This window comes from Xyrauchen texanus, chromosome 16, assembly GCF_025860055.1.
Source record: "Xyrauchen texanus isolate HMW12.3.18 chromosome 16, RBS_HiC_50CHRs, whole genome shotgun sequence".
NCBI classification, from domain to species: Eukaryota; Metazoa; Chordata; class Actinopteri; order Cypriniformes; family Catostomidae; genus Xyrauchen; species Xyrauchen texanus.
The window spans coordinates 30452291-30464838 of record NC_068291.1 but is presented as its reverse complement, the minus strand read 5'-3'; the positions used below and the strand labels follow the sequence as shown (position 1 = coordinate 30464838).

At 40.6% G+C, this 12548-nt stretch overlaps 1 protein-coding gene across 3 annotated transcripts in view; it reads left to right on the top strand.

Annotated features, from left to right (window-relative positions):
• The window catches only part of LOC127656848 (baculoviral IAP repeat-containing protein 6-like), a 191222-nt gene that overhangs the window by 34519 nt on the left and 144155 nt on the right, over positions 1 to 12548 (top strand). For all 3 annotated transcript variants that reach the window (XM_052145341.1, XM_052145340.1, XM_052145342.1), the window contains exons 4-11: positions 2327 to 2520; positions 2824 to 2935; positions 5973 to 6055; positions 6232 to 6454; positions 7338 to 7507; positions 7597 to 7655; positions 8133 to 9632; positions 12267 to 12416. In XM_052145341.1, coding sequence (XP_052001301.1) covers positions 2327 to 2520; positions 2824 to 2935; positions 5973 to 6055; positions 6232 to 6454; positions 7338 to 7507; positions 7597 to 7655; positions 8133 to 9632; positions 12267 to 12416 — 2491 coding nt within the window. The remainder of the gene's footprint in view (positions 1 to 2326; positions 2521 to 2823; positions 2936 to 5972; positions 6056 to 6231; positions 6455 to 7337; positions 7508 to 7596; positions 7656 to 8132; positions 9633 to 12266; positions 12417 to 12548) is intronic.

Sequence of the window (12548 nt, the reverse complement as noted above, 5' to 3'; positions counted from 1 at the left end):
GACTTTTTTTTTTAGAAGCAAGAATAGTTGAGTCATGTAGAATTACTCCTCATAGATTATTCATGAGATACATCCTCACTGTGATTGTGATCTCTGAGCGCGCGCACACACACACACACACACACACACACACACACACACATTATTGAACAGTGGTACTGCAGAGCTCAGATCAGTAGTCCTGCAGTAACAGGAGTATGATCAAAGACTTCCTCTATTGCACATGTGCCAAGTTTAAGATTTGTCACTTAACTCTGAAGAAATAATGCTGATCTTTCAGAGCTTAAACCTATAGATCTTAAGAGACCCCACTGTCCTTTTTACATAGTTTGATGAATGATTCTGAAGGAATACAGCAAGAAATGCTCTGATGTGCATGCTGTCTGTGGACTTGTTACTGAACCTTTTCATCAGTCATCAGTTACTGCCCTGATCCTTTATAAGGATCCTTCATGAATGATGATCTAGGATCTGTTTCCCCCATCTGTTAATGAGTCATCTGGACTGGAATTGTTATAAGGCTCTTTACATGCGAGCCTCTGCAGTTAAAAAAAATATGCCACGTTTCTCTCCTGCATCCTCTTAAGCCATCAGCATATTGCTGCAGTCTTGTTCATGCAGTTTTACCGTAGGCCACAGAATCACCCCCATGTGGAAAAAATGAAGCAAGGGGCAGCGTTCCTTGTTTACTCTTCCAATCCCTATTTACCATCATTTTTTGGCCATCCATATTGCACTGCTGTTGCAGTGAGTGTTAGCCATGGTGATGTATTTCTCACTCTGCTTGGCACTGACATCTGTTTGATCACTTTACTGGGCTCTGGAACTTTCCAGACTCTTACAAAGAGTGCAGACTGTGTACCAGGTTATATTGTAGTATTATTTTTATGTTTTGTTCAAGCATCCGAGTTTTGTGTTTAAAGACTAAATTAAATCAAAATGGTTTTGTTTTGGAAAGTTGTGTTGATTTTAGTCCATGTCTGTTGGCATCTATATGCTATTGTGTACCTTAAAGGGATAGTTCACCCAAAAATGAAAATTCTCTCAATTTACTCACCCATATGCCATCCCAGATGTGTTTGACTTTCTTTCTTCAGCAGAACACATTTTAAGAAAAATAAAGAAAATGTCAGCTCAGTAGGTCCTTTAAATGCAAGTGGATGGTGATTAGACTTTTAAATCTCCAAAAAGAACAGACAGTCGGCATAAACGTCATCCATACGACTCCACTGGTTAATGGCTTCGAAAGCGAAAAGATTGCTTTTGCTGTTAAAAAGATCAATATTTAAATACTTTTTAACTAGAAATCATTGCTTCTGGTCAGCAGCCAGCATGCTCATTCACGAGAGGGTGGAGTTCACGTGGTCTCGTGTGATGTTTTCTTGTTGGCATGTTATGGATATCATTTTAAGTTTTTCTCTCAGTTGAGACATCCAGGATGAGCAAACAAATGCTCCATTCTGAGTAAACAAATGGATAAAACCAACAAAGCTTCTGTACAGCAGTTCTAATACTCAATTGTGAACAGCGCCGCTCTTCCGGGTGTGTCGCACTTTCGTCTGTTGTCACGTGAATATGCCAATGTGATTGTCACACATGCATACTGCTGCTGACCAGAAGCGATGATTTATAGTTTAAAAGTGCTCAAATATATTTTTTGTGGAGAAAGTGATCATTTAGTTTCAGAAGACATTAATTTAACCATTGGAGTTGTATGGATGTTTATGCTGACTGTCTGTTCTTTTTGGAGATTCAATGGTCTAATCACCATCATTCTGGATTAGATTCTTCTTCACACATGTTCAGCAGAAGAAAGTAAGTCATACACATCCGGGATGGCATGAGGGTGAGTAAATGATGAGAGAATTTTCATTTTTGGTTGAACATACCCTTTTAGGTGGACAAAATATACTACAGTCTTTTCCCTTAATATGGACTGAATGTTTTTTGACTCTTTACACAGGCTTTTGTCCAATCAAATGCTCTCTAGAATTAGAATATCCTTTGTTTGCTTGTCTTTTCTGTGATTCCATGGTTGTTTTGCTTTTGCAAACTTGTCAAGTAATTCTTCTCATCCGTGATAGGCAGAGGGTGAACCGGCTGAAAGGAACATTGCGGCACTTATTGTACTGGAGTAAAATTGACTGTCGATCAGCGGCACCTGATCTATTGTGAAAGCGTGAATGTGCTAATGGCGATCTTTCGGCTCACTCATTTTGGAGGTGCCATTAATTTACAATGCGTACCTCTGGTGTGAAAAGGCCTTTAGAACTGCTTATAAGTCTCCATCACACTCTTCCCTTTTTCCTTATATCTCTTTCTCCAGTGGGCAACGGTGACCTTGCACCTCCCTCATCACGTGCTGAAAGTGGTAATGAATGCCATCGTGAATGAGCTGAAGAAGTTGAATCAGAATGTGGCGGCCCTCTCTGTTGCCTCTTCAGTCATGGACAGACTCTCCTACCTCTTACCAAGCGCCAGGTCAGAGCTGGGGGTTGGACCCGGACGCTCTGTTGACAGGTAACAATGGGACAGAAAGAGCCACTTCAGTTTCTGATTAATTGTTTGGGATGCATCTCACCATTCAGATTAGTACTTTTGTTGTGGCCATCAGCACTATTCAGAGTGCAAGATTACGTATTATTAGTGATCTTAGATATTACTATATTTATTTGATATAAACTTTAGATTCTTTAAAAGATATAGAAATTTAGTTTTATTGTACTTGTAGAGAATGAGGCATACATTTTTGCAATTGATGCATCTTTGTCTCCAAGGATATCTTGTACAGCCTAAGACTTTGTGTATGTGTGATATTTACAGGTCTTTGATGTTCAGTGAAGCTAACAGGCGAGAGACGTTCATGTCCTGGCCCCATTCTGGCTACAGGTGGGCTCAGCCTGATCCCATGGCCCAGGCGGGCTTTTATCACCAGGTTTGTGTCCTATCACCATGGCAATGGTGCCTTGCAGATTCACAGCATCACCTTTTAGTTTGGGCCTCTCTTTACCTTTCTCTTTTCTATCATCTCCTCTTTACTTTCCTCGAAATGTGCTTTTATTTTTTTTATATATATATTTTTTTTTTGAGGTATTTGAAGGATTCATCTTACTGGCCACTGAATGATTTCGAAAGCTTGAATGTATCACTATTTGAAAGTTAAACAACAATAATAGAAACATAAAGGTTGTAATTATTTTTACACAAGAGTAAATCTAGGATGTAATACCATCACTAAGTCTTGGGTATGTCTCTTTTTGAGATGATTTATTAGAGTGTTTTCTTAAAGTGTAGCCTACACTTTTACTTTTGGTTTTATTATGAAATCTGGGATTCCCCAACTATGCTCTGGAACCTGTTGTATTGTCTCTACCCAAATCACCATGCATGCCAAGGAGGGTTGAGCTGCAGAGGTAACCAAGGAGACCACACTACTCCTCTCACCCATGTTCAGTTGTCATGCCAACCGAAGAGAGCCAGGGCAGAACAGTGACTCTGTGTTGTGGATGAAAGGGTGATGGCTCGTTGCAAAGGGACATTTTGTTAGTTTAAGAAATAAAGCAAGAAAAGAGAAAACATTATGAATTAAGATTTAAATGGTACATATGTTGCAGACCCTTTATGTGAAGTCTTGTGCTAGGATATCATGTTTATCAGCAGGTAAACAAGCATGGTTCCTGTTCTGCTTTTAATGGTCCTGAATGCTGTTAGTTTTTTCCTGGTTCATGTTATGATCAAATTTGTGAGTACTAAGTATTGAGAACAGTTTTCAGAGGTGAAGAAGAAAAATCTGTCTAAGTCTAGTTCATTTGGCGTTTTGACCCACAACTGATTGTTTGGGTCATCATTTGATAATCATGGACTTTTCACTGTTTTTCTGGTATTCAAATTTTTGTCAGCTAGGGTATACCGGTTTCACGGTATACCACGGTATGAAGATTTACGGTTATCCATACCATGTACATTTGCTTATCTATGGTATTGAGAAAAACATTTCCTCCTCGTCTGCCTGTCAGACATGTCAACTTGCGTCTCACACACACGCGCGCAAGCAGCGGAGAATATGTCCTAGAGAAGCGAGGTGAGGGGGTCTGACATGAGTGTGAGTTAAAGCAGTGTTTCTCAACTGGTCTATTCAGACTAGGTCATGGACAGCAGGGAAAGAACAGTGCCATGGTTATCCCATTGAAGATATTTCTGCGGCCGCCCAAGTGATAGCCTATTTAGGACTGCCGTAGTAGATTTAATGATAATCTCGCAATCAGCTAAAGGCTTCTCATCTGCACTTGTACTGAAAACCATGTACAAATCTATGCAGTAATACAGGTTACGTTTTTACTGTGGTGTATCGCCACTTGATTTCCAACGTAAAATCTGGTCCTGAAGCAAAAGACAGGAGAAGGTACAGACAGGAGCAGTCTGGCTGCGCTGTTGTGCACCAACAGTATATGTTAATTGTTAATAATAATAGGACATTACTTTAAAATTTCTCACAGCTGATGTTATTTTTCATTTAGTAGTTCATTTTACATGTAAACTAACATGCTTTAGTTAAATTACATGTTATAGTTACATGCTTTTTTTATCATCATTATTATTATTATAATTCTGTTAGTTTTCTTATTTTTGTAATTTATTTTCAAAAGGGAGTCTTTTTATACACATACTTCAATAAAAATATGGTTTCAAGTTGCAATTATAATAAAGTGTTTGGTCCAAAATAAACCCTTCTGTTTTCACTGATAATAGTAATTGTGTAATACCTTATACCGTGATACTGTGAAACCGTGATATTTTCTGAGACTGCTATCATAGCTTTGCAACCTTAATCCCAACCTTGAAGCATGGGGGTGGCAGCATCATTCTGTGCGGGTGCTTTGCTGCAGGAGGGACTGGTGCACTTTACAAAATAGATGGCATCATGAGGAAGTCAAAATATGTGTATATATTGAAGCAAAATCTCAAGACATCAGCCAGGAGGTTAAAGCTCGGTCACAAATGGGTCTTCCAAAGGGACAATGACCCCCAAGCATACCTCCAAAGTTTTGGCAAAATGGCTTAAGGACAGCAAAGTCAAGGTATTTGGAGCGGCCATCACAAAGCCTTGACCTCAATCTGATAGAAACTTTATGGTCAGAACTGAAAAAGTATGTGCGAGCAAGGAGGCCTAAAAACTGGAGGAATGGGTCAAAATTCCAGCAACTTATTGTGGGAAGCTTGTGGAAGGCTACCCAAAATGTTTGACAAAAGTTAAACAATTTAAAGGCAATGCTACCAAATTGTATGTACATTTCTGACCCACTGAGAATGTGATAAAAGCTGAAATAAATAATTGTCTCTACTATTATTCTACAATTTCACATTCTTAAAATAAAGTAGTGATCCCTTACTAACCTAAGACAGGGAATGTTTTCTATGATTAAATGTCAGGAATTGTGAAAAACTGAGTTTAAATGTATTTGGCTAAGGTGTATGTGAACTTCTGACTTCAACTGTAATTCCCTTCAAATAATTTTGTAATTTTAGAAGTTTCAAGAACTGAATGTTCTTCAAAAAAGACAAATAGACCCAGTTGTATAGGGATTCTATTAAACTATAATGTCAGTCTCCATGTGTTTTATCAATTGTAAGCATTTTAATTAAGTTCAGTATAACTTGATTTAAATAATTTTAAGTCATCCAATATCCCCATATCCCCACTCCATTGGAGTCCCCTTTGCAGGTCCTGTGCCCCTGGTGAGACCCACTGATTTAACCTATAAACATTTGTTTATAAAGTACTTTATAAATAATAGTGAACTAGTCCTCTTTTTGACAGTCATCATAATATCAAAAAGTCTCCCTATTGACTTGAATTTACCGTACATTTTGAGTAGTCTTTTTTTAGCTGTTGAAAGCCTGATATGGTCATTTGGTGCTTGAATCTCTTCATGCTCTAGATGGCACTAACAGCTCTCTGTCCTCCCCTACAGCCTGCATCCACAGGTGATGACCGGGCCATGTGCTTCACCTGCAGTGTATGTTTGGTGTGCTGGGAACCTACAGATGAGCCTTGGTGAGCAGCATTCTGCTTAAACACAGATCACAATGTCAAAGTTGCTTACAAATTAGAAAAAATCACTGTTACTTAAAATAAATGTAAAATTAATCATTTCTGCAATAATTTAGGCCAAGAGCAGAGAGCAACTTTAACTATGAACCATGGCAGTAATATTTAACACTTTCTCTCAGGTCTGAGCACGAGCGTCATTCGCCGAACTGTCCGTTTGTGAAAGGAGAGCACACCCAAAATGTTCCACTATCTGTCACCTTGGCCACCAGCCCCGCCCAGTTTCCCAGTGCAGATGGTTCAGATAAGATTGTGTGCTACGGGTTTGGTAGCTGCCCACATTTCCTCGCTACGGCAACCAAGAGGGGGAAGATTTGCATCTGGGATGTTTCCAAGCTCATGAAGGTAGGTATCATTAAAGTCGCAGTGAAAATGGACCCTTATTGACTTTACTATTTATTGATCATTGATGCCGGTTTTTGTAAAAATAAATAAATGTTGTCTCTGTGATATTTCATCAAAATATAATCACTTTTCTTTTTGGCTGATTTTCCCAAGTCCTCTTATTTTTCAACCCCTCCCCATAACCACTATTCATATAGAGACCACAACGATCCATTCAGGTCTGATTAATAAAATCTAGCCCTACCCCTACATTGTTTTTCTCGTTCAGTACCTTGTTCCACTCGGAAGTGTCACATAATGGAAGTAAAATGGGTTGCGAAAGCATTTTCATGTTGACTGTAAAGGTGCACTCATTAATGTGTTCCTCTTTAAGAAATTTATGAAATTAATTTGCAATTTTGAAACGTATGTATAACATTATCACTCACATGAGATGAAGACATCAGCCATATCATAAACCTTATAAAAGCTGTTTTACGCTACATGGAGAGGGTCCCCTTATGGATGCTGCCATGTTAGGATCACATGATCATCTGAATATTAGTTGCTTAGTCTCAGTAACCGTCCTGTTATTTGACACTTTCACTCATTGATTAAATGAATCATGGCTTACTGTGAACAGCAAATTCCTACATTGATATCTGCAACTGAAAACTATTGCATTTGAATGATACTGCATCCATGCCCTTGGTGTCAGTGCAAGTCCAAGACAACGTAAATTTACTGAGTGCACCTGTAAACAAGGTGATAAGCATTATTATGTCTTCACATTAATTAATAATGGCCAAATCATAGACATCAGTTGTCAAAAAATTAAGCCAAAATCTTTAGCCAGGCTGTGTATTACTTGTGCGTCAAATCAACCTTTGACTCTCCTGTGCAGGTGCATTTAAAGTTTGAGGTGAACCCATATGACCCAGCCATCCTGAGGCAACTGATTCTGTCCGGTAGTGAACAGCAGACCCTCACAGGCACAGAATTGTGCAAACCCACACTCTCCTGGCTAGAGGAGGCCACCTGCTGCTCTGACCTACCCAAACTAGAGGGGGACAGGTTCTAAACTCTCAAACACACACTTGCATATTATTGAAGTATTACTCCCTGTTTTGTTCATTAAATGTTTTCTGTGTTTTTGTCATTAGTGATGACCAGATAGAGGACTCGGACAGTGAAGAGCATTCCAGATCAGAGTTGATCACTGGTAAAGCACTTAAACATACGTTTTTATTTTTTGAAAGCAATCGCTTGCTTGGCAGTTTGTTAATTTCTGTTAAACACTTTTGTGAAATAAATGTAGCTTCTTCTGAAGTGCTTCTTTTGCTCTGACTGGTCAACATTCTCTTACACAGTGTCCTAACTAGGCACTAGTTTTTTTTTTCTAATCAGTGACAGGTTGCTTGGCTTCTATTTCTGTGTTGTGCTTGGTAACCTCCCCCACATTACATTTAATTAGTATAATGATCCTGCTCAGCATAACTGTAGATTAAACATCAAGTATGTACTGATTGGATGTGATTGTAATCAGTTGGATTTTCACTTATAGTTATAACAGAAATTATTTGACCCTGGAAATTTGTGTTGTTCAGTTCCTGGTTAGGACACTGTATGTAAAGCAGGCCACATGCCTGGTGTCCTCAATAAACACCTTACACCTTCTCTTCCTTTTTTGTTTGTGTAGGCCCACTGGGTCAGAAGGAGACAATGGAGGTTAGTCTAGGAGTTACCGCCCTCAGCGTCCTTCAGCAGCCTGAGAAGTTACAGTGGGAGGTGGTGGCCAGTGTGTTGGAGGACACAGTTAAAGACTTGGAGGAGTTGGGGTCCAACTCTCCGCATTCACTGGGCCCCCTTAAAGCTGACAAGGCCAAAGATAGGCTTGCCGAGCACCACAACATTCCCTTCCCCTGCCTGCTGGCCGGAGGACTGCTAAGCTACCGGTCAGCAGCTGGTTCTCGACTAGGCCCCCCTCCATCTCGTCGTTCCATGGATAGCCCAATTAGGACTGCTGCCCCTGATGGGCTTACACCAGACCAAGGTCCCATGGAGATTGAGTCCTGTAATCCCCCCAAAGACCTGGGCTCCCCCAATCCGTCACCAGCCACACATATTCATAGGACTATGCCTATACTACTCCTGTACAGCATCAAAGAAGCAGACGAGAAGTCCTCAGGGAAGGTTTTTACCCAGATGAACAATCTCATGAGCAAAGGGCTTCACGAGGAGGGTTTCACTGTTCCACAGATTATTGAGATGGAGTTTGATTCTCACGAACAGCTGCTGCTTCAGGACCCCCCCATCACGTACATTCAGCAGTTTGCTGATGCATCGGCTGGGCTTGGACCTCTGGATGGGGAGAAATGGAGCTCACTGGCTCCTCGGCCGGGCTCTTTAGTGCAGTGTTTGCGGTTGCCTAAAGCCTTGGAGGAAGAGAACCTTTATGTGGACTCCATCATGCCCTGCAGTGATGGCTTACACTTGTTAGTTGGCCTTCAACCGTGCTCTGTAGAGTCCCTTAGTGCTATCAATCAGGTGGAGGTTTTAAATACCCTGAACCGTCTGCATTCGGCCCTCTGCGGCCATCGAAAGGGACAGACACTGGCCAATGGCCATGATGCCCACTCGGGTGCCTCACATCCCCAGACACCTCTCATCCTACCCCCACATGAACAGCAGAAACCCCATACTTCCAGGCCTCTAGGAGGCAGCGTTGGTGGTGGTGGTGGTTACCTTGCGCTCTACAAGTTGAACTTCTCCACTCGCATCGTGACCCTGGAGGAGGAACCGGTGAAGGTGCAGCAGATCCGTGACCCACGGGATGCAGTTACATCACTCCTCCTCTTGCCACCAGATGTGCTGGATGGCAGAGAGGACGACGGAGAGGAAACATCTGAGGAGTCGACACCTTCAGGGCTAAAAAATTGCGCAGGAACTGCAGTGTCTATGGCGATGGCTGGCCCAAGCACGGGATCAGTCGCTGGGAAGGAGAAGAGAGGAGAGGTGGCTGGACTCGGGCACCTGGTGGTGACCACACAGGCAGGTTACATCATGATTCTGGACTTGTCCACCCTAGAGGTGCTGGCCAAGGTGGAGCCACCCAAAAAAGAAGGGACCGAGGAGGTGGACCCTTTCGTCTCTGTTACCTACTGCTCAGGCACTGACCGGCTATGTGCCTGCACAAAAGGTGGGCACATTTAAAGATCCATTCAGTTCCTATTGAGCCAGATCAGGAGCTGAATAGGTCTAACTTAGGGTTTTATGCAACCACCCAAAACACTATACTATAGGCATACATTTATTTTTACCTGTTGTTATCTAACAAAGAAACATGGTGTGTCGAGGTTCACTGTTTTCTTTAGTTTAGCTTACCACCCACATATCCACATCACCATGGTAACCAATAAGGTCCACATTAAGTATGGTGGGCTCACCCACTCACTCTCAAACATGGCCATTGTCACTGGTATCACTGAGATATGACCTTGGGCAATCAGATTGGAGGCAGTGCGTTTGACCACTGCACTAGTTTAATGAATTCCATTATATTCCTGATTGGCTGAATTCAAGTGACTCTCATATTGCACTGTGAATCTGTAGAATATCATGATGTAAAAACCATCTTCTTCCATTGCACAAAGTGTTGTGAATATATCAGCTGGACTCCACACTTCCCAACATTAAAGGGGCCATGTCATGCTTTTGTTTTACTTTGTTATTTTCCATAAGGTTCACTCATGTTAGTAAAGGTTTTTGCACAAAACAACTAGTATTCCTAACATAGTATTAAATTACCTTTTCCACCCGTATCTGAACCTCTGTCTGAAATACTGTGCTGTCCTCTTTTAGACTTAAATATACACGCAGATTAAAATGGAAATATTTTTTCCGGGAATAAAAGAAGGAAAACTTGCAAGCGATTTGAAAAATCTCCTGAAAGCACAGCCGTTGATAGCTATATGGCACAATATATGTGAAGAATGCAATCAAACTACTACAGTATTTCATATTTGACCTGAAATAACAATGAATCAATGAAAACTGAACAAAGTCGGTATACTGTTACTCCCGAATATTTATATTAATCTGGCTTACCAGATTTGGTGATTCAATAATGCTGCATAAAGGTGAGAACCCTGCAAATGGGTTAATACATCTGCATCCAGCTGTAATGGACGGTCGACCCAGGTGTTCGCCTCCCAAGCAATGGGAAATACGGGATGCTCGCGTGTAGGGAGTCGCACCCCTGATATTTTTACCGGTCGAATGGGGGAGAGGATCACCCTCGACTGTTTGGCTGCTTAAAAATGGGATAATGCGTGTCCTGCGTTTTTATTTTTGCCTAAATACAGGATGGCTTTGCTAATATATGACAGATGAGATGGCAGCAATACAATTAAAACTGACTGTACAATACAAACAGAAACAGTAGTATTCAATTGGTTACTCACTGGCATTAATGTTATGTCCAATATAGTTGGCACTGCTCCATCTTTCAATATAAGTTTCAACAGAATCTTTAGAGAAATGTGCAAACAAAAAAAATAATCCAGATTGATCGATCAGGAACTTTAAAATAAAATAAAGGAATATAAAATAAACATCAGCCACTATCTCCTAATGTTGTCATCCTTCGGAATGCTATGCGGAGATGCAAAATTTCCACAGACAGGAATGGCACAACATTTTCCAATCTTCCCTGACATTGCAAACTTTTTGTTAGTTAAATAACAACTACAGCAACAGTCCCTCTTAGCATATAGCAATGGCTGTACCTGTCCAGCTCTCATCATTCACTCTGACTGCACACAATTGGGCGGACCAAAGGCGATGATGTAGGTGAAGGCGATTGCTGTGGAGGTGGTACTGATGCAATAATGAAGGCCACCAACTGATTTAGGGATGTAGAGAATGAACCATTTTTGCAGCTTGTTGTCATTAAATGCTCTTTTTGGACTAGTTTTGAGTTCTGAAACATTTTGTTTTTATAGTACAATAAACTTGTATGTCAAAAGATTAAGAAAAATGTGATTACTCATGACTTGACCTCTTTAAATCACAGAAAAGAAAGATATTCCTTTAACACGGTCAACAATGAGAGATTTAATTCACTATTGTCTTCTTGATACCACTTTCATAAAAGATGCAAGATTGTGTTTGTATGTTTAACTGGTAATAATTATGGGGTCGAAGTCTTGTCATCTTTGGAATCCAATTGAGACTGTTGCTCTGGTTTATTAATACCAGCTGTTCTGTTCATTCAACAGAGAAATATTACATGCATGCATATATTAGTGGGAGTAAGTGGAATTCCACCTTTGTCGTCCACTTGCCGATGTTTAGCTTCTTTTTCTACTATCAAGGGTTTTAAATAGGGATTTTAACAAACCACTAACTCTTAAGTACTCAATCTATTGTTCGACCAAAGCAACATTGCAAATGCATCTTTCCAAAAAATTGAGCAGGTTGAATAGCTCTCGAAAACATTTGTTGGGAAAGTTAACCGTGACATAGGACCTTGAGAAAGTACAGCCACTAAACACCCTTGCATCATGGCTGCGACTTTAGTGCTGGCCTACACCACATATTTTTTATTCAGAAAATGTAAAAATCTTGTCAAAATGGTCTGGTGTAGAGTGATACTCTTATCATGCAGTACATGCACTTTGTTGCATAATGATATTATGCATTCTGTGAAATAAACCACTTTAATTCAAGTTATTCAGGATCAGTCACAGCATTCATTTGTTTCTTTTTATCTGTGAGTTTCTTTTTCTGAGATTAGATAGCTTCCCATAATAACTTTGTTTTCTCTCTGCAGGTGGAGAGCTTCATTTCCTTCAAATTGGAGGTGTGTGTGATGATATTGATGATGCCGACATTTTTGTCGACGGCCCACTGTCCAATAGGGCGGAGCTACTACTGGATGGAGCAAAACCCACATCTAATCCTTCAAGCCCAGGTATCACAGGTGAGTGATTGGCACATTAATGTAGCTCCTTGACGCATCGAACTTCAGAGTGTTGGATAGTCTGTCCAACCAAGAGGCTGTTTTTTTCCCCAACAGTATGTGGTAACCCCAAATTCATGAAAAAAGTACTGA